Source organism: Physella acuta, unplaced genomic scaffold, assembly GCF_028476545.2.
Source record: "Physella acuta isolate Inbredline_101_S28 unplaced genomic scaffold, ASM2847654v3 ptg000494l, whole genome shotgun sequence".
Taxonomy (NCBI): Eukaryota; Metazoa; Mollusca; class Gastropoda; family Physidae; genus Physella; species Physella acuta.
Window position 1 is genome coordinate 117168 of NW_026732013.1, and position 23365 is coordinate 140532.

Consider the following 23365-nt stretch of genomic DNA (forward strand, 5'->3'; position numbering starts at 1 on the left):
CTTTGAATTTTTCAAAAGCCTATAACTTGAGTACTATTTGAGATAGATAAATGAAATTTCACATGAGAGTAAAAGATGTAATTTTCTACCTTCTGTTAAATTTTGAGTAATTTCCGTTGACCGGAAGTAGTAATTTACGCTACTTCCGATTTCTCAAAAAACTAATGTAAATGTTTAAATTACTAATAATATTGCGCACTATTATGCACTTTTTTATTTAGCGTTCACTTGGTGTGCAATTCTTTTGTCTACGAGATTTTATTCTATTTTTAAAACTTTAAGTATTCAAAATGGATTAAAAATCCTGTCTATAGCCCGAGTTCCCATCCCCTGTTGTTTTACATAAGAATATTCGAGAAAGTTTAGGGGAGATCACTCCCGGTTTATTAATTAGGGATTTAATTCATGACATTTATATCAACATAAAATATAGAACATAGTACACAGCACATATAAAATAAATTTAAATAGAATTTAAAGACAACATCTGGAAATAAAAACAGTAAAAAGTCTTGTTGGATTAGTTATACCGGTCACAGGTAGACTCAACAATGGATTGGTCTGTTCAATAGATCACTTGATTGGTGGGATTTGTTTGTATCAATCGTCAGGTCGACAAGTTCTAGACATTACAACATCATACTATATATACACACTTGAGAACTTATCACACAAAGCATGTTAATGGCACAAGCACTCACGAACTTAACACGTACGCTAAACCCACAAAATACATGATAGTCTAACAAAACATACATATGGCCGCATTGGAAGATAGAGACTAATTAATGTACAGGATAGGATAAAGTTCGTACAAACTGTATATACAGAACACTGTACCGTTTAAACACTACTTACTGTGTACACACTACGAGTCACATGTACATATTACACACTGTACTGTGTACACACTACACACTGTAGTCATGTGATTGTCTGTGTTAACTCGTTATAGCCTTGAAGAAACAAGTCCTTTACCTCTTACACCAGGTTTCATTGAAGAACTAAAGATGCTACACGTGTGATTTGACATGTGTCATCGTGTAGGTGACATGTGTCATCGTGTAGGTGACATGTGTCAATGAATACACACGCCTTAAACTCCAAGAACATCTGGATATTCTAACTTCAGCTGTACAGACCCAAGTTTAGGTTATAAAATATTATATAAAAATCTAAAGCCGTCTAAATATAACACAGAAATGTGCCCATTGGTTCGTTATATACATCTTCTTAACTCGGTACTTTTAGTTTAGTTTATTTACATCTTACTTTGGTCGATTAGTTGACTATTTAAATCTTACTTTGGTCACTTAGTTGACTTTATATCTTACTTGACTGGTTACAGCCAAGGGTCCCAGGTAAGACTTAACTATCAGCCAGTCAGCGCTGCCCAGCCAGTCCAATCACAGAGCGATGACAGAGTTGACCCCCATGGACGGGTCCTCACCATCAGGGGCGACCATCTGACCCCCGCCTGACGTCAGAGGACTCCTGTAGCCGTGGAGCGAGGCTTTGTCCAGCTGGCTGAAGCCGTACGTGTTCAAGAACGGGTTGGCCTTCAGCTGGTCCTGGCCCAACCTGGGGAAGATGCTGGAAAACGGGTTGCCCCAGCCGGGGTTGGAGAAGTTGAGGGGCAGGTGCAGGGACTTGTTGGGGAGGGGGGAGCTGCTGGTCGTGTTGGTCGGGCTGAACTGCCCGCCCAGGTAGCTGTAGGGGGAGGGGAAGAGGCTGGTGGTGCTCATTAGATTGGCGCGTGACGAGCTTCGGCCCGGGCTAGAGCGGGGCGGGTACAGGTAGGTGTTACCAAACTGACTCATAGGTGACTTGCTGGGGTGAGTACTTAAAACATGGTTGTCTTGACGGCCGCTCGTGACCTTGTTCGATGACCTTGAGTTATCAACTGAAGCGTGAACTGGGCTGTAGGTTTTGTTGCCGGAAGTGTGAGTCTCTTTGTATGAGAGCAGGGGCGAGGCGGGGCTGGATAAGTTTCTCTCCAGTCTGGAATCGCGGGGTGCCTTCTTGTTGTTTGGTAACACGTGCGCTGGTTTATAGCTCTCGGGGGTTCTCGTGGAAGGTTCTAGGTCATTGCTAGCGTCGGTGTTAGCGAGGTGACCAGATTTTGATGACGGTATACTATTATACACCGATGACGTTTTTTCGTCGAGTGACGTCATGTCCTTGTGAAGGGAGTGTGACGCGTTCGAGTCACAGCTTCTTTCGTCATCCGATGACATGTCATCGCTGTCTATGACGTCATCGCCGGCATCCGAAGATGGCGGGAAATTCTTGGCTGTGTACTCCATGGCGCGCGCTCTGAGAGCGGCGATACTCTCAGACCGGAAGTCCTCGGGTTTCCTCCCCTCCTGCTCCCCGCCGGAGCCTCGGTCCTGGTCCGGGTCCTGGCTGTCTGTGTTGGTGTCGTTGGATTTCGATCCCGTGCTCTCGATGGACTTACGGTACATGCCTGGTGGAGTAGCGAGGTTAATTACTGGTTTATTACAATCAAGTGACAAAAAAGTACACAATCAAGTGACAACAAAGTACACAATCAAGTGACAACAAAGTACACAATCAAGCACAAAGTGCACAATCATGTAGAAACAAAGAACTCAATCAAGTATCAACAAAGTACACAATCATTTAGAAATAAAGGACACAATCAAGCAAAAAGTACACAATCATGTATCAACAAAGTATACAATTATGTAGAAACAAAGTACACAATCAAGTATCGACAAAGTACTAAATCATGTAGAAACAAAGGACACAATCAAGCACAAACTACACAATCATGTAGAAACAAAGTATACAATCAAGTATCGACAAAGTACACAATCAAGTATCAACAAACTACACAATCAAGCATAACCGCTTGCATAAGGTTGCGTCATTTGGTACGTCTCTTACTCACACAGCTGCAAACATCCTCTCTATCCTAATACATCATATCGTCCACACAATCCACCAATCATACCTACATACACCCAACACACTTCACCTTAAACTTAAAAACGATATTATAATTTCACTCAACAAAGAGACAAGTTCACTGAGTACAACACAGCCCGTTAGAGGCTTAAACTTCATGACATCAGACAACCCTAACCCTGACCCACGGGACTTCTGCCAACCCTGGCTAATTGAGGACAAACTATCGCAGGCCAGGTATCTGATTCAGGTAAAAAATCGATGATGTAGATTGAGTGATTGAAGCCGTAATTAGATTGACAAACTTCCAAACGCCAGTGTTGGAACTGGCCCTACACGGAATTACTTTCTATAGCGTCATAGTAGCTTGGCTTAAATCTAAACCAAACCCCGTTCCATAGCCAGAGATTAGGCCTGCCTCAAGTCTAACCTAAACCCAACTCAACTATGGTTTTATTCCCTAAACCTCTTCTAACCATTTTCACAGATATTCAACACAAAGTTATCTAGCGAGTTAGAAGCTTGTGGATTCAAATGTAAATATTTGTATACTTGTATCGCACCTGAGCGTTATGTCAAATATGCTTTCTAATTATACGTTTTGCTGTTGCTAATGAACAAGTCCAGATCAAGTTGTGACCTGTTTGTCACTTCAGGGTGTGACCCGGATGTCAGTTCAGGGTGTGACCCGAATGTCAGTTCAGGGTGTGACCCGAATGTCAGTTCAGGGTGTGACCCGAATGTCAGTTCAGGGTGTGACCCGGATGTCAGTTCAGGGTGTGACCCGGATGTCAGTTCAGGGTGTGACCCGGATGTCAGTTCAGAGTGTGACCCGAATGTCAGTTCAGGGTGTGACCCGGATGTCAGTTCAGGGTGTGACCCGGATGTCAGTTCAGGGTGTGACCCGGATGTGAAACTTACTCAAAAGCCAGGGCGCCGATGACTCCAGAACTCCCTCTTTGGCGCTCTTGACGATGGTCTCCGGGAGTGGCAGTGAGTGTCTGACCATGGCGCCATACAGGCCATACTCCGCCATGATGGAACTCCGGCCCCAGGTCTTCTCTGTCTTTCTCCACTTGGCACGGCGGTTCTGGAACCACACCTGTGGAGCAGCAGGAACAGGTTGATTCGGTGTGTGGTGGTACTAGCTGTGTGGGGTAGTGCATACTGTGTGGGGTAGTACATGCTGTGTGAGAAATGACAGGTTGTGTGGGGTAATAAAGGTTGTGTGGGACAACATAGTTTGTGTGGGACAAGACATGTTGTGTGTGTGAAAAGACATATGCTTTTAGGCTAAAGGTGCATCTAATTATGCTTCTGTCCAGTGATACAAATAGAGATGCCTTGCTTTAATTCTCCTTTCTCCCCCCCCCCAGTTGTCAATAATTAACAAAGAGTATTAAGTGAGGAGTGACTCCCCTCCCCCCCCCCCCAGTTGTCAATAATTAACAAAGAGTATTAAGTGAGGAGTGACTCCCCTCCCCCCCCCCCCCCAGTTGTCAATAATTAACAAAGAGTATTAAGGTGAGGAGTGACTCCCCCCCCCCAGTTGTCAATAATTAACAAAGAGTATTAAGGATAGGAGTGACTACCCTCTCCTCTCCCCCTCTCCCCCCCCCCCCCCCCCAGTTGTCAATAATTAACAAAGAGTATTAAGGTGGGGAGTGACTTCCATCTCTCCCCAGTTGTCAATGATTAACAAAGAGTATTAAGGTGAGGAGTGACGCCCTCACCGGTCGGGTGCCTCAGCTGTCCCAGAGGTCATCTGCTCAAAGACAAGATAATCGATTCTATCTGTCAGCCTGTTCAAACCAAATACCCGCGTTTGAAAAATGCAATACACTTTAATTAAAACCGATAAAAGGTATCGATTCTGCAATTTAATCGGCACAATAAAAGTTATTAAAAACAATTGCCGCTGCCTGTTGACAATCACACTTTTAACTATGGCCTCTCTTACGGCTAATGATTTACACATGTTAATTACAGCGCTGGATAAAAATCGAACACCGCTAGTTTTAACTAAGCGCTGCTTAAACTCTTGCTAATCTAGCTACACCCCATTCCAATTAAACCGAAGCCCAGAGGAAATGAACGATTCATGCGCTGAACTGAGTACACACCACACGGACACTAGCTTCGGCAGTCGCACTAAAAAAAAGTCCCCCCACCCTTATATTTTTTTCACTTAATCATTGTGCTGATGGAGGATGGGAGGGGGTGGGGCTATACAATCACCGCTCCCCTGGGGTAGTTCCCGTGGGTAGTTAATCTCCGAGTGAAACTATCTGTCTGTTGATTCACCACCATGTGTTGGATGCCGGGTCCTGTCGTCTGCTACTGTTGCAGACGTTCTGGAAGTTTTGGCAGACGAGTGGTGCCATTAGTGGCCAAACAAAGACACGGAAACAAAAGTTGACCGTCACGTCAAAATAGTTTACCATAATAAGATAACAAAAAGAAAAATCGAACGTAACATGAAAAAAAGAGAAATTGTTGACGGTACCACATCAAAAAAAGGTAGTTGACTGTTATTACATAACACATATGAAGGTTGACACAATGAAGAAACAAATCTGACCATCACATACAAAGACAACAAGATGACCGGTACATATAAACATAATTACTGCCAGTGTCGAAAACTCAGATTTTGATTGATGCCTACCAGCAGACACGTTGTACAGGTCTCACGTCTACAGAAACCTAAATCATTTTGTCAGATTTGGAATGTTGACGGTCACGTGAATCTTAAAATGTTGACCGTCACGGACATCACGTCAACTTGGAAATGTTGACCGTCACGTGACCCATGAGCTAAAACGAAATCTGTTTACCGTGGTCTAAAAGCTCACGGTGTCCCGTCCCCAGGGTGCGAGGGGGAGGGTGGGGGAGACACCGACTCAATTAACTAGATTAGTTAGTTCGCCAGGTAAGGCCCCACTTTTCACAGTCCTCTGTTTACAATTAATCACTCGCTTTGATTCAACCAACCCGCGCCCCGCCCCACACTTCCATTATACCCGGGCGCCATTTTGAATATTTAATTCCTCCACCCCTACCCAACTTCACCTTTGTATGTTGCAATTGAAAACGAGGTTATTATCTCGATGTTCATAAAAAAACGCAAGAATGGATTGCCGTGGCTTTGATAGGTCCAGTCGCGGGACTCTCTGCTTTATAATTCACCTGCTCATTAAAGTCTGCAAGCTGTAAGGCCCGGGCTCACCGGAGCCCTAGACTCGGCTCACCGGAGCCCCAACGAAACGAGCCAAGCGCGCCGGCTATTAAATGGATTGTTGAATGTTTAATTAGGTATTTTGCGCAGATAATTGTTAATTGCCATGTAGGTTTCTGTTGAAAGAGACTGGTTTATTGATGAGATCAATCGATCCATAGAAACCTAATCACTCGCGCTCCCAGCTGAGCAGCGGAGCGGAACCGCGTGAGTGGAATCATCAAGCCTGAGCGTGAGGTGAGTGCTGATCTTAGATATTAATAAACAACACTCGGTCTTGGACGCGCTGATGACCCCGCCACTTCCTCGTACCGTGCAGTGTTTTTGACAAAACGTTTGTCACGCGAATGTAATTTTCAATACATTCTTTCAGTTTGACAATACAAAATCTAGCACCGAATAACGATATTCAAATTCTATAAGGGCGCTGGAGACTCATTGACTACAGACTACCAGGCTCATTGACTACAGAATACGGTTTTTGCTTTCTGTCTACTTCAATTTATCTTCTCCTCGTGAAATTTTTTATTTACTCCATGCGGCCCAAAAATGTAGCTTAAAAATGAAGAATGTGTGCAAGACCGAAACAATGTGTCCATTTATTAAGAAAGGGCTGGCACTAATCGTTTTAAATTTGAATTTTTTTTCATTAACTATTGGCGGAGTACTGTGTTGTGAAGTTATTTTTAGCTCGCATAAAGCCCGGAAATGCGTTCTATTGTCGGGTTATTATTCTGTATTCATGAATGGACTCTCGAACATTTCCAAAGGTTCGACCGTAATATCCAGCACAAAAGTGGGATTGATTTCATCTATAATAAAACAGCGGACTAATACAGGCGCGTCACATCTAACGCGGACTTATACAGGCGCGTCACAACTAACGCGGACTAATACAGGCGCGTCACATCTAACGCGGACTTATACAGGCGCGTCACAACTAATGCGGACTACTACAGGCGCGTCACATCTAACGGGACTAATACAGGCGCGTCACATCTAATGCGGATTTATACAGGCGAGTCACAACTAAAGCGGACTTATACAGGCGCGTCACAACTAATGCGGACTAATACAGGCGCGTCATAACTAATGCGGACTAATACAGGCGCGTCATAACTAATGCGGACTTATACAGGCGCCCCACAACTAATGCGGACTTATACAGGCGCGTCATTACTAATGCGGACTTATATAGCCGCGTCACAACTAACGCGGACTAATACAGGCGCGTCATAACTAATGCGGACTTATATAGCCGCGTCACAACTAACGCGGACTAATACAAGCGCGTTAAATCTCTCGCACCGTGACGCGATTCATTGAAGACAAACAAGTAGTACAATACCGCCCAAAACACCGTCCAATCCCCCACCTTTTCGTCCCCACCCCCAACCTGCACATTAGTCACGCCCGACCCACCCTGTACACGAGAGAACCCCTCGCCTTGTCCCAGCCTCGTCCCGGGGGTCGGGCGTTCATTGCCAGATTTCCCTGAGAGATGTGAGACCCCGACACACAACTGGCAGCTGGAAGCCAGACACCATGTAGTCTCTGTCAACCAGATGTCCCTAGGGACCCCCCCCCCCCCCCACCGGTGTGGAGCAGCCTGCCCCACCCTACCACTGGCCGGGCACACCTTTAGTTAGAGAAACTCTGGTAACAAAATCGGTCTATTGAACACCTGGGCAGTGATGGTAACCGGATATCTGATTTGATTTTTGTCGGCTTATTATCGAATATACACACTAGCCTCACAACTGCCACATAACAGTCACACACCAACCACACACAACCCAGATCAGCCCCACCAGCCATACACCATTCACATCATCCACACGTCAGCCACACACCACCCACATCAGCCACACACCACCCACACCACCAACACGTCAGCCACACACCACCCACATCATCCACACGTCAGCCACACACCACCCACACGTCAGCCACACACCACCCACACGCCAGCCACACACCACCCACACGTCAGCCACACACCACCCACATCATCCACACGTCAGCCACACACCACCCACACGTCAGCCACACACCACCCACACGTCAGCCACACACCACCCACATCATCCACACGTCAGCCACACACCACCCACACGCCAGCCACACACCACCCACATCATCCACCCGTCAGCCACACACCACCCACATCATCCACACGTCAGCCACACACCACCCACACGCCAGCCACACACCACCCACATCATCCACCCGTCAGCCACACACCATTCACACGTCAGCCACACACCACCCACACGTCAGCCACACACCACCCACATCATCCACACGTCAGCCACACACCACCCACACGTCAGCCACACACCACCCACATCATCCACACGTCATCCACACACCATCCACATCATCCACACGTCAGCAACACACCAACCACACCCAAGCCACATCATCCCCACACACCACACACATATGAGCTACTACAGCTACTAACAACCCTATCCAACATCCTGATCTCGTCACTTGAAACCTGACTGATGCGATGCAGCCACTTACAGATATACAGATGTATACAGGCGGATATTGATGTATACAGATACCGACGGATATTGATGTATACAGATACAGACGTATACAGAATGATGTATACAAACACATACAGATGCATATAGATACAGTAGTGTACTGATGTATACAGACGGATATTGATGTATACAAACACATACAGATGTATATAGATACAGATGCATACAGATGTGTATGGGTGCATGGTCGATTTTCTTTGCCTCCGCTTTAAACTTTCGTAATGCGATTTAGTTTTAAACAAAAATACACCAACCTTACTTGTTACATTAATACGACCTTTAATTCAGTCTGTTCGAGTTGTGCCGGGAGTTGCCCCACAAATTGCCAGTTAATAGTTTTCATTGACTTCCACCAGACCTGGCCAATCCAAATATAGCCAGACAAAACAGATCGCCACACCTTGCTGACCAGACGACAGCTCAAGAATTAAATTTTCTAAAACCGTTTTCGTATTTATTTTCCCCTAAATCAAATTAACCAATAACTAATCGAAGATTTTTTTAAAAAGAAAAAATGGTCGGAATTTTAAATTATCTTAACTGCGCAAATTAAAAGTCTGTTTTCATTTAAATGTTTTTTGCACGGCTGAGTACTTCTCATTTAAATTCACCAACAAAAGATTTACCGTTCCACTCCTTTGCTCATCGCGACGATTAAGTATATGTTAATCATTCCAGCAAGAATTTAAATACGTCAATTCAATCAAAACCCCGGCCATTGTTTCAAGAATTCGCTTTTCATGCACATTTTGGTCATTGGCGTGCGAATATGCTAATCTGAAGATTGAATGCACGACAACTTCACGCAATCCGGGGCCAACTTGGACGACCTATGTTCACGTGAATTGTCTCTCCTGTGGTGCTAGAAAACTTATTTGCCTATCGACAAAAAACTGTCAGCCCTTGAAGCTGAGCAGCGCTAACATTGAAATAAGTCATTAAGGGCCGAGCTCTGGACTCGAAGCTAGGGGGCTCAGGTGGCGTTAAGGTACCGGCAAGTGCCGGCAAGTACCGGCTCTTTCATGTGCTAAACACGCCCGGCGTTACAAGATTTCATTTACATATCACGTGATTAAATGTTCAATTTACTGCACATGACAATAGACTTGACAATAGACTTGTCAATAGACTTAGCTATGGACTTTTAAATAACTCTGTCAAGTGATGGACTCCATCAACTTTAGAGCACTTTTATCAAGAGGATTTAACTTTCCAGCTATAGCTTTTTTACAGCTCCAGTTTTACAGCTGCAACTCTTCAACTTTTACAGCTCCAACTTTTGCAGCTTCAACCTTTACAGCTTTAACCGTACAGCTTTCACTCTACAGCTTTCACTGTATCATTCTAATAAATTCCGATTGTTTTCAAATTTTAATGAACTTTCTGAATCCATTTGGTTTTAAATGAATAAATCACACTTAGTCTAAGTGACTCAGAGAACCAAATTACAAATACTTCAACATGTTGTTTTTGAATGTCTCCAACAAATGATAGATCACACTTAAAGAACCAAATTACAAACACTTCAACATATTGTTTTTGAATGTCTCCAACAAATGATAGATCACACTTAGTCTAAGTGACTCAGAGAACCAAATTACAAACACTTCAACATGTTGTTTTTGAATGTCTCCAACAAATGATAGATCACACTTAAAGAACCAAATTACAAACACTTCAACATATTGTTTTTGAATGTCTCCAACAAATGATAGATCACACTTAGTCTAAGTGACTCAGAGAACCAAATTACAAACACTTCAACATGTTGTTTTTGAATGTCTCCAACAAATGAGTAGATCACACTTAGAGAACCTAATTTCAAATACTTCAGCATTTTTTGTTCAAGTGTAACATTTTCACTCGTGAATCTAAAAATCTATTGAACAAAATTGTCATTAAATCTACAAGAGTTTAAATTCAAGCTATTTTGTCTTCCTTCCATTTTTACTCAAATACTTGATCATTTTTGTTCAAGTGTAACATTTCTACTCGTGTAACTAAAAATCTACTGAACAAAATCTACATTAAATCTACAAGAGGTTAAATTAAAGCTTTTTGTCTTCGTTGTAAGTCGAAGCCAGTGTTTATTTAAAATCCCAGATTTATGGCTATTTCACGGATTTTACTAGGATTTTTTTAAAAATACTGCGTAGTCCTATACTAAATATTTTTTTAAAAAACGGAGTTAAAATATCATGTCACTACTGGGTCAGTGAAGTCACTACTAGCGTCATATATCATTTTGTACATTTGATTATTTAATTAGCCCTTCCAATTGGTCGTTTTGTTATTATTGTAATTAGCGATTTGTAAAGTGACCCATGCTGGTACCGGTCCTCATGCCTGGACGAAATAAAAAGGCACTATACAAATTTTAGTCGGAAGGAGGGGGGGGGGGGGTATGGGGCCGCTTAGACCCAGCCAGTCCACTGATGCGTGACGTAGACAAATATTGAATCAAACACAAGAAAACAATGTGCTGTCCACTTCCACTAAACTTGAGATACCTACACTGATGAGAAGTCTAATGTCGCATCAGTAAGGCCAACTGATCAAAATATGGATCCACCAAACAGTCGATAGCCCCTTCTTTAGATAAATTATGAGGCTGCTCTAAACAAAACTGTTACAGCTACACCAAACTAAATGAAAAGTCCTCTAATTAACCCAACGACGTATTGACTGGCCTAATTATTTTTTCATCACAATTTTTCTTGAGTTCCAGACTTCGATAATTGATTGGCTAATGTATGAATCATGCCCCTCACCACCACAACAACAAATACGTCACAACAAGAAGATGCACGTCTTGAGTTTTTATCCCAATCAAATATTTATGTCCAGAGGTGACATCAAGCGTGACGGTTTGTTGCGTCTTACAAGAACTGAACCGTGACAGTTCCCTGTTCCTACTGAACCGTACCAGTACCCTGTTGTTATTGAACCGTGACGGTTCCCTGCGACTAACAAGAACTGAATAACCATCGATGTCACTACTTGCAGTGGCAGGCCAAGATCAAAGTCAGTTTCAGACGCTGGTTTGTGGGTAGGGGGTGTGAATGAAGAGGGAATGTGTGAGGGGGGGAGGGGGTAATAGCTAAAGATAAGTAATGACGGGGGGGGGGGGGGTAAGTCTGAGAGAAATTCTGCTAACGATAGTGTTAGGAGTATGTCTGAGATTAGAACAATTGCTAGGTATAAGGTGGTAACAAATTTTTTTTAATAAAAGGTGAAGGATTCCCTACTAGGCCACTAGAAAAAAAAACAGAATCGATTATAGCAATGGGTCTCTCGGTCACCACGCGATATGTTTTGACAACTGTGAGAGTGGTCGTACAATGGCTGTGTACTTGTCGTCGTCATTATCATCATCATCCCTTAACCCTGATTAGGGTCATTGGGGCACGACATTGACCTTATAATTCATCCATCTTGGTCCTCTGCCCACCCTGGTCTGGTGTAGTTATCAAGACACAAGAGACTTGACGATACTGAACTCATTCAACATTTGGTGTTATAGAACACAATTTTAAAATACGGATCCAGGGTACAAAATAAGCAGAAAGCCGTGCCAACTCAGGAGCTGTAAAAGATGGATGTTTAACCCCAGGTTAAGTGGCCGCTGAGATTGAGGCAGGTAAAGGTGAAGGTCGTCGCCTCTCTTGACACCAAATCACTTAACGGTGTCCCCCCGTGCAGTGAATAATTCATTGAGTAGCTGGTCTTCATTAGAGTTATCTACCCATCTCTCGCCTTCAGGCTGGGCGCCATTAATGCTGACAACGGAAGTCGGAGTGAGGTCCCTTTGTAACACAAAGCGAGACCCCGATAGCGATCTCGCAGCGAGACGTGAACGAGAGTCAGACAGGGTTATCTCGAATCGAGCCGGGACGGCGGGGTAAAACACGGCAATACGTGTCGGCCGGAAACAAAGCCTCGTCCACTCACACGTTAGCACCGGCTGGTCACGTGATTTGAACATTTTTTTTTAACTCATACAAAAAATAGTTTAATATTCTTTGTGTGTGTGTTAAAAATGTTCAATATTATGTGTAAAATAAAGTCAAGTATTAGGTTTTAGCAGTGGCGGAACTAGAAAAAAAGGGCCACCCCGCAAAATATTTTTGAGGCCCCTATATATATATATATATATATATATATATATATATATATATATATATATATATATATATATATATATATATATATATATATATATATATATATATATATATATGACTATTTAAAAAGAGGGAAATAAGTCATGGAAGTGGTTTGAATGGTTGTTTATCTTGCACACTAAAGCTTATGTAGATTTTTTTTTCTTTTACGCAACAGCGTGGTTAGCTACTGTAGAACATCACTCCTATAATTTTTTTATTTTTTTTTACAAAACCACTATTAAGGTGCACGAAAACGTAATTTTGGAATACAAAGTAATTGCTTTTTAGTCGGATTTTAGGCCCCTAAACGGCTCCCCCCCCCCCCCCCCCGCATTTCGGGGTCTGGCGGTATGGTAGTTCCGCCGATAGGTTATAGACGTTAGGGGGTTTAAAGAGTAGGTCATTGGAACAGAAGGGGTTGTAGAATATAAGGTGGGGGTCAAACAGACGTGGCTGACCTACCTGTATCCTGTCCTCAGGTAAACTTGTCTTCATAGCCAGGATCTCCCTAGTCTGTACATCCGGGTAGTGGGCGTCTTTAAAGGCTTTCTCTAGCTCGTCTAGTTGGTAGCTGGTGAAGATGGTCCTGTTGGATAAAGTTTGGGTGTTAGAGTCCTGTAGGACAAAGTGTGGGTGTTAGAGTCTTGTAGGACAAAGTGTGGGTGTTAGTCCTGTAGGACAAAGTTTGGGTGTTAGAGTCCTGTAGGACAAAGTGTGGGTGTTAGAGTCCTGTAGGACAAAGTGTGGGTGTTAGAGTCATGTAGGACAAAGTGTGGGTGTTAGAGTCCTGTAGGACAAAGTGTGGGTGTTAGAGTCCTGTAGGACAAAGTGGGGGTGTTAGGCTTGTAGGACAAAGTGTGGATGTTAGAGTCCTGTAGGACAAAGTGTGGGTGTTAGAGTCCTGTAGGACAAAGTGTGGGTGTTAGAGTCCTGTAGGACAAAGTGTGGGTGTTAGAGTCCTGTAGGACAATGTGTGGGTGTTAGAGTCATGTAGGACAAAGTGTGGGTGTTAGAGTCCTGTAGGACAAAGTGGGGGTGTTAGAGTCCTGTAGGACAAAGTGTGGGTGTTAGAGTCCTGTAGGACAAAGTGTGGGTGTTAGAGTCATGTAGGACAAAGTGTGGGTGTTAGAGTCCTGTAGGACAAAGTGTGGGTGTTAGAGTCCTGTAGGACAAAGTATGGGTGTTAGAGTCCTGTAGGACAAAGTGTGGGTGTTAGAGTCCTGTAAGACAAAGTGTGGGTGTTAGTCTTGTAGGACAAAGTGTGGGTGTTAGTCTTGTAGGACAAAGTGTGGGTGTTAGAGTCATGTAGGACAAAGTGTGGGTGTTAGAGTCACGTAGGACAAAGTGTGGGTGATATAATCGTGTAGGACAAAGTGTGGGTGTTAGAGTCATGTAGGACAAAGTGTGGGTGTTAGAGTCATGTAGGACAAAGTGTGGGTGATATAATCGTGTAGGACAAAGTGTGGGTGTTAGAGTCCTGTAGGACAAAGTGTGGGTGTTAGAGTCCTGTAGGACAAAGTGTGGGTGTTAGAGTCCTGTAGGACAAAGTGTGTGTGTTAGAGTCATGTAGGACAAAGTGTGAGTGTTAGAGTCCTGTATGACAAAGTGTGGGTGTTAGAGTCCTGTAGGACAAAGTGTGGGTGTTAGAGTTATGTAGGACAAAGTGTGGGTGTTAGAGTCCTGAAGAACAAATTTTTGTTTTTATAGTTTATAATCCTGCAGGACAAAGTGAGGGTATTATAGTTCTATAGGATAAACTGTGGGTGGTATTATCCTGTAGGACGAAGTTTAGTCCTTTTAGTCCTTCATCAACAATCTAAAACCTACTTCGATGTTTATTTGTAAATAGTTCAAACTGAATTTTTTTTAAAAATCAAACTGTTATACGCACAATCAGACAGTCATAATAGTTTCATTCAGTTATTACAATCACAATCACAATTTTATAAGTAAAGATTATAGACAGTAAGTTTTTTTTACATAGTTTTTTGTTTGTATGTAAAACCAGTATTTATTTCCGTTCAATCTTCGTGTTTAAAAATATTATTTGCCTTATTTATCCCCAAAAAAAGGAAAAAAAGGAAAGTATATTCCATTAACTTTTACTAGTATAATAATGACTTATTTAACTGACAAAAAATCGGTCCATGTAACTACTACAAGCAGATTGTAAGGGTAACAAGCGAATCGTAACAATAACAAGCATTTTGTAACAATAACAAAAAACAATTGTTACAGTAACCAGCAAGTTAGAACAGTAACAAGCAATTTGCAAACTGTAACAATGACATGAAAATAGTTACAGTAGAAACCAAACTATAACAACAAGAAAATTATTACAGTAACAAGCAAACTGTAACAATAACAAGAAAATTGGTACAGTACAAACCAAACTATAACAATAACAAGCCCATTGTAAGCCCTTATACTCAGCTCCGCTACGGTAGCAATCACAGCACACGATAACATCAACAAACAAAACACCAAATCTCGCGAGAAATGAGAGAAGCCTCGCGAGACGTCGAGCACAAATCAGCTGTTGATTAACAGGAGAACCGATGATTAAATTAGTGCCTGTCGTTTGTTATCGCTTGTTCTAGTATTTCCTAATTAATATTTGCTTATTCTGCTAATTGGTTAGTTGCAGGTTGGGAGGCATGTGAGTGGCGTGACGTCACCAGTAGAGCCAGTGCACGTGCATCGATCATTGCGTATGAGCTCGTTGATAAAAATATGACGTGGTCAGGGAGCGTGACGAAGTTATTGACCCGTGAACGCTAACGGGAGAGTTTAACCCCTAGTCGACGTCAGTGTTTAACGGGAATGTTTAACCGTTGGTCGTTTAACAGAAAAGTTTAACCAGTGATCAACGTTTAACAGGAGAATTTAAACAACTGTTTATACAGACAGAAGCTAAAACATGAATAGCGTTCTCCCGTAGTCTCATTTATTCCTGTATCTGCCCTCTGTCTTCCCTGTATCTGCCCTCTGTCTACCATGTATCTGTCGTCTGTTCTGTATATGCCCCTATCTGCCCTGTATCTTCCCCTATCTGCCCTGTATCTGCCATCTTTCTGCGTGTCTCTGCCCATTATCCCAGTGTTACTCACGCTTGACATCACACTGTCACGTGCACACACCTAGCCATATTTACCTGTGACGTCTACACTATGACGTCCACACACCTAGCCATATTTACCTGTGACGTACTCACACCTAGCCATATTTACTTGTGACGTCCACACGTGCACACACCTATCCATATTTACCTGTGACGTCTACACTGTGACGTCCACACACCTAGCCATATTTACCTGTGACGTCTCTTCTTCTTTTTCTTCTTCCCCTGACCAGGCAGGTGCATGTGGTCATACACGGGACTGTCGACGCCATCTTTGTCACTGACATCTGGGGATGGAACATCATCACATTAATGATATCACTGACATCGTCACATTAATGTCACTGACATCGTCACATTAATGATAGCACTGACATCGTCACATTAATGATATCACTGACATCATCACATTAATGTTGTCACTGACATCGTCACATTAATGATATCACTGACATCGTCACATTAATGATATCACTGACATCGTCACATTAATGATGTCACTGACATCGTCACATTAATGTCACTGACATCGTCACATTAATGATAGCACTGACATCATCACATTAATGATATCACTGACATTGTCACATTAATGTTGTCACTGACATCATCACATTAATGATAGCACTGACATCGTCACATTAATGATATCACTGACATCATCACATTAATGATATCACTGACATCGTCACATTAATGATGTCACTGACATCGTCACATTAATGATGTCACTGACATCGTCACATTAATAATATCACTGACATCGTCACATTAATGATGTCACTGACATCGTCACATTAATAATATCACTGACATCGTCACATTAATGATGTCACTGACATCGTCACATTAATGATACCACTGACATCATCACATTAATGATACCACTGACATCGTCACATTAATGATGTCACTGACATCGTCACATTAATGATGTCACTGACATCGTCACATTAATGATACCACTGACATCATCACATCAATAATATCACTGACATCGTCACATTAATGATGTCACTGACATCGTCACATTAATGATACCACTGACATCATCACATTAATGATACCACTGACATCGTCACATTAATGATGTCACTGACATCGTCACATTAATGATGTCACTGACATCGTCACATTAATAATATCACTGACATCGTCACATTAATGATGTCACTGACATCGTCACATTAATAATATCACTGACATCGTCACATTAATGATGTCACTGACATCGTCACATTAATGATGTCACTGACATCGTCACATTAATAATATCACTGACATCGTCACATTAATGATATCACTGACATCATCACATTAATGGTATTATATGATCACATTAATGTTGTCACCGACATTATTACATTACTGATGTAACTGACATCATTACACGTGTCAGTGGCATCATACTTTTATTGATGTGACTGACATCATTAAACGTGTCAGTGACATCATCCTATTTCTGATGTGACTGTCATATTCCCATTACTTCCGTAATTCCAAACGTTGTGATTTAAGTTATGACGATTGTTTTCTTGAGATGTTTGTTTTAAACCACTGCAAACACCTGCATATGATTGGGATATCTATTCAATCATCTTGTATATTATTCCTTCATTAAACACCAATGTACAGGCTACTAAACACCAATGTACAGGCTACTAAACACCAATGTACAGGCTACTAAACACAAATGTACAGGCTACTAAACACCAATGTACAGGCTACTAAACACCAATATACAGGCTACTAGACACCAGTTTCCATGATACTTAACACACCCAGATATAGAGAAAAGGCTCGATGATAGCCTAGTGAACTGCTGCTCATTAATCTTGCTATAGGTCCGATGTTAGTGCTAATAACAGACAGATAATACTGGTGTTTTATGTAAGGGAATATTAGAACAACTAGCTTACTGTAGGAAGGTAGCTGATTAGTTTGACACATACCTCGGCTGATAAATAATGAATGTAAAACTCAATTGTTTTAGAAATTAACATCGACCTCCGTTTACAGTTTGACAAGTCCTAAGTCCTACATAGTAGAAAATACAACAGATTGTTGAAAAACATGTAGATTAGAAAGCTATCAAATGCACTAAGAATAAAAATGTAAACTTGTATTTTCTTAATTGGTGACAAAAAAAACGTCAGTAGCAAATATGTATAGCTGAAGAAAATGTAGGTTAGTTTGTTTTAATGTATTTAGTTAAAAGCTTGTTATACAATACGTTCGATATATTTATACAATTATACTATCAAACAGCTGCAAAATTACTGAATTCTAACCAGTATTTTCTTATTTTAACTCAACCTAAAGCCAAAACAGACTAAACCCATTTGAATTATGTCCAGCAGAGTTCCGAAAAGCCGCGCTAATGCGCATTAAACAATCTAATTAAGTGATAAATTGTAGGTCATCCGCAACATTTTACAGCAAACTAAAATTTAGTCAATAAACGCTCAAAAATAAGTTTTTGGTCTATGTTCATTTGACATAGTGAAACCAACGCTTGATAAGATTACTTGTAGCGACGTGTTATATAAACATTTGACACGTCTCTATTATAACACTATTGAACAATTCTACAAACCCCTCATCTTATATAACCTATATCACATTTCTATAAAACTTCCCGCCTACAAAATTCTAGTGTTACGTCTGCCTTATAAACATTGAACAGACTTAAATTGAGTTTATAATATTAAATGTGTAGCTATTTCTGTCTACTAATCCTTCCTACAATTTTAAAATCTGAAATACAACTAGTCAAATTAGAACTTTAATAAAATCAAAGGCAGGGTTACAGAACATTACACTATAGGCCCCTACATCCCTGTACACCATATAATCCTTTTATGTTAGGGTAGTTCTTATGGCGTCAAATACTTTATTGTGTTTACATTTCTAAAATAAAATTTTTAAAATAAATAAAAATATGTGAGAATATTTGTAAATATAGTCAAGTTAAAATAAAAATATTTGAGAATATTTGGAAAAGTTGACATAAAAAATTTTGAGAATATTTGGAAAAGTTAACATAGAAATATTTGAGGATATTTGGAAAAGTTAACATAGAAATATTTGAGGATATTTGGAAAAGTTAACATAGAAATATTTGAGGATATTTGGAAAAGTTAACATAAAGATATTTGAGAATATTTGGAAAAGTTAACATAAAAATATTTGAGAATATTTGGAAAAGTTAACATAGAAATATTTGAGGATATTTGGAAAAGTTAACATAAAAATATTTGAGAATATTTGGAAAAGTTAACATAAAAATATTTGAGAATATTTTGAAAAGTTAACATAAAAATATTTGAGAATATTTGGAAAAGTTAACATAAAAATATTTGAAAATATTTGGAAAAGTTACAATAAATTGCTGACATGACCGTGTGGTATAACCGGTCCATCTAGCCGTGAGCCTGCCACAATTTGACCGGTCAGATAGTCTGTATAGAGAATGACCGGCAGAAAGTCTCGTCCGGCCCCGGGCAGATAAAATAGTTTCAATAACAGCGGTATAAGTAGTATAAGAGATGTAACTGAAGCTGGGACAGGCCGGAGCTAAACAGAGCTAAATGAGCTTCAAACTACATCTTTAGTGTTTCGTCTCTCAATTTAACCACCTTTTGTTCATAGTAATTGTTTTCTTCTAGAATTGTTTTTTTAGACATTGTGTAAGTTCTAGTTTGTTCTTTTTTCCCAGACATTATGTAAGTTCTATATTGTTCTTTTTTTTTTCTAGACATTATGTAAGTTCTAGATTGTTCTCTTTTTCGAGACACTATGAAAGTTCTAGATTGTTCTTTAAAAAATAATACGGCCTGTTCTTTATTTATGTTTCTATCCACCCTGAACTTAGTTCAACCATTTAAGTGTACTCGTGTCAAGATTTCAGTTTCTGGCATGTCACATGTAAAAATATTGGGTACCAGCGAATAGATTAGTTAGAGCAGTAAAGACATTTCACGTATTCTCAACACTACAACATTCCGAGGTTGTTGCTGTTTTTTCACATCCTGAAACTGCCGACACTTACTTTTTCTTGGAGGTAAATCCTTTTGTCAATTTATTTTAATTTAACCCAACCATCGAACTTTTGTATTCGCCACAAAGTATCTTTTCATGCTTTGATTTATGCAGCGAACGTTTTTCGCAGCAAGCTTTCATTGAATTATAAACTTAAGTTAAGCTTTCATCGAATTATAGACTTAAGCTTTCATCGAGTTAGAGACTATTCAGAATTCTCTTAGACAAGACTCTTGGCGACACAAATCTCGTTACTTTTTAATTTGGGTAATTCCTGCCATGGTGACTTGCTTGACAACAACATTCTAATATTTTTTTAACGTCTTTCTGTTAAACTCATAGTTTTTAAATAATTTATTTTTGATTCGGTTTATGTGTAGCACTTAAATATACAATTACTTTTAAAATATTTTCCCAAATTGCCGTGGATTACAAGCATCAATTAGCGGCACCCTAAACTATTTAGTCACACACCACTAGACGACAATTATCTAGTGGTCAGAGCAAATCACAGGCTGTCATTATGCACAAATACAGTAAGGCCCAGATCCTGACTAAAACTATAGAAAGTTCAAGTTTTACAGAGGCTTCTAGTGAACTTGAGACAATAACTTGAACATTCAGAGAGAAATGTGTTCTAGGTTTTTTTTTCACAACTCTCAATCCAGCATTCACGCAAACTAAGTTCTTCTATCTAGGCAAAAATATTGGCTATGTAGCTAGGCAAAAATATTGGCCATCTATCTAGGTAAAAATATTGTCTATCTATCTAGGCAAAAATATTGGCTATGTAGCTAGGAAAAAATATTGGCCATCTAGCTAGGCAAAAATATTGGCCATCTAGCTAGGCAAAAATATTGGCTATCTAGCTAGGAAAAAAAATATGCGCTATCTATTTAGGTAAAAATATTGACCATCTAGCTAGGCAAAAATATTGTCCATCTATCTAAGCAAAAATATTGGCCACCTAACTATGAAAAAATATTGGACATCTAGCTAGGCAAAAATATTGGCCATCTAGCTAGATAAAATATTGGCCAACTAGCAAGATAAAATATTGTTTGCTAATTAGATAGAAACACTGGTCAGCTAATTAGACAAAAGCACTGGTCAACTAATTAGATAAAAACACTGGTCAGCTAATTAGACACAAGCATCGGTCAGCTAATTAGACAAAAACATTGGTCAACTAATTAGATAAAAACACTGGTCAGCTAATTAGACACAAGCATTGGTCAGCTAATTAGACAAAACTAACTTACCGTTACACGCGAAGAGCTCACGCGAGCTTCGCGAAGATGAAAACAAGTTGAAGTTGAGCATCGACTGACCACTAGGGTCTAAACCTCGCCACGCTTGACCATTGTCCAGCCGGGTCTCGATCCCCGACCCCCCTGCCAGAGGTAGAAGGGCTAGTCTCTCGTCACGTGGGTCACGTGGGGGTCCATTTCTGTAGGACAGGTTGACAGGCAAGGCATGGTGGGATGGTGTCGTTGGGTGGTGGGATGTTGTGTTGACTGCTGGTGGGTGGTGGGATGGTGTCGATGAGTGGTGTGAGTGTGTGTTTACCACTGGTGAATGGTGTGGGTGTGTGTTTCCCGCTGGTGATTGGTGTGATAGTGTGTTGCCCGCTGATGAATGTTGACTGACCACTGGCTCGCGATGTTTGGACTTATGAAACTTGCGTCTGTCCTGGTGAACATTGTCTGGTGTTTGATTGTCTCCACAGACCCCGTTAGTCCGTGACGTCAACTTCACAGAATAATCACATGTTTCCTGCGGGTGATCACATGTCCGGTCCGGGTGATCACATGTCCGGTCCGGACTGTCCAGAAAATGTAGGTTTTTCTCCCGTAAGTTGTTGGCGTTGTTGTCGTAGCAAGGCTCCGTCTGGCCGCTGGGGTCGGGGGTAGTCTTTTGCTCCGAGCTGGCCTCGACGGCCCGGGGGTCGGGCTCACCCTGCCTCAGACCCAGCAGGTCCCGGATAGAAAACGCCGTGGATTTTTTGTGCTCTGCCCCGGGGGTGGTGGCCCCCTCAGCGGTGGCCTCGGCCATTGGGAGACCGCACGTGATGTAATGAAAGAAAAACGTCACTTAGAGTTGTACTTGGTCCTCTACTCTTCAAATGCTGAATGAATATTCTTAGCCGACATTAGACACAAAAGCTTCTACTGCGATTATATACTTTGATCACATACTTCGGAAAGTTGAATTTTTCGAGTATCTCCGTAAAGTTGAATTAAATAATTTGATCTAATCGTTTTAGTTAAATTGAAGACATTCTACTCAACACATACCCAAATAGACCGCGGCAAATGCAACATTTTAAACAGATAAATAACCTTTGTGGTGAATATCCTAGCAAGTTAGCTCTCCGTTATAAAAGTCAGGTCTAGAGAGCGATTGAAATAAGCTGGTGGCGACCGCCCTAACAAACTGCTGCAGCTAACTCAGTCGGGTCTAGTCAACGATTGAAATCTTGCGAGCCCCAACAACGCGAGTGGGCCGAGATCAACTTGGCTCATTACTATGATCATAATTAGCCTACAGGCGCCGCCCGGCACCTCGCCACCACGGACGTCACCGCCAGATTCCAATATGGCGCCCTATTAGCAGGCGCTGGGCCCGTCACCCTCGCGGTGCCTCCTCCCACTCGACAGCTGATGCTCTGTTCGGCCGATCGATAGTTATTGATCGCCCAATTTACCAATGCTGGCTGGCTTCTGGTGCTAGCCGGCGCTTAGGTCTTGGACACACCCTAAAGTGATGCAAGCGTCACACGGTGTGGTGGTGGTGGTGGGGGGGGGGGGTCCACATGTAACGGCTCCATGTTAGGATGAGGAGTGGAACGTCGCTAGATGAACATACGGCTTCTCTAGCTAGATCTAGGTAGTTAAATTAGGTTGTGTAGTTAGTTAAGAAGTTAAACAAGGAAGTGTAGTTAGATATGAAAGGTAGTGTTGGAGATATATCAACACTATTAATTTGGTTTCTAGCATCTGTTTTATTGTGTCATTTGGGACTTCCTTTAAAATACTTTTTGTGTGTTTTAATGTAGATAATTGGAGAGTCTGGCTTACTTAAAGGAATACAATATGTCTTTGTTACTTGTGTGCGTGTATTTATGTATGTTTGTGTGCACGCGGCAGTGTACATTGTTGTAGAGTTTTATGCTAGTTTTCTGTACGGGAGTTGATGCTACAATATCTCAAAATCTAAGGGAGATTAGCTGTAGGTTCTTTAGATGGTACCACCATTAGCTACTGATTCTAATCTGTTGTCAGCTGTTGGTGCTAGTGATAGTGACACC

The 23365-nt window shown here is 41.3% G+C and overlaps 1 protein-coding gene across 1 annotated transcript; it reads right to left on the reverse strand.

Annotated features, from left to right (window-relative positions):
* Positions 1-1406: 1406 nt before the first annotated feature.
* Positions 1407-21467, reverse strand: LOC131944492 (uncharacterized). The gene is made up of 5 exons (XM_059305159.1): positions 21318-21467; positions 16208-16301; positions 13356-13479; positions 3853-4033; positions 1407-2467 (listed from the first exon to the last, which is right to left on the reverse strand). Exons 1-5 carry the CDS (start codon positions 21376-21378, stop codon positions 1407-1409), a joined length of 1521 nt encoding a protein of 506 aa, XP_059161142.1. The 5' UTR covers positions 21379-21467.
* Positions 21468-23365: the final 1898 nt, after the last annotated feature.

Coding starts and splice junctions, on each gene's coding strand:
- LOC131944492 (XM_059305159.1), bottom strand. CDS start 21,378: ATGCTCAACTTCAACTTGTTTTCATCTTCGCGAAGCTCGCGTGAGCTC. Junction 16,302..21,317: donor TGAGCTCTTCGCGTGTAACG/GTAAGTTAGTTT, acceptor TTCCATCCCCAG/ATGTCAGTGACAAAGATGGC. Junction 4,034..13,355: donor TACCTGAGGACAGGATACAG/GTAGGTCAGCCA, acceptor GCTGCTCCACAG/GTGTGGTTCCAGAACCGCCG.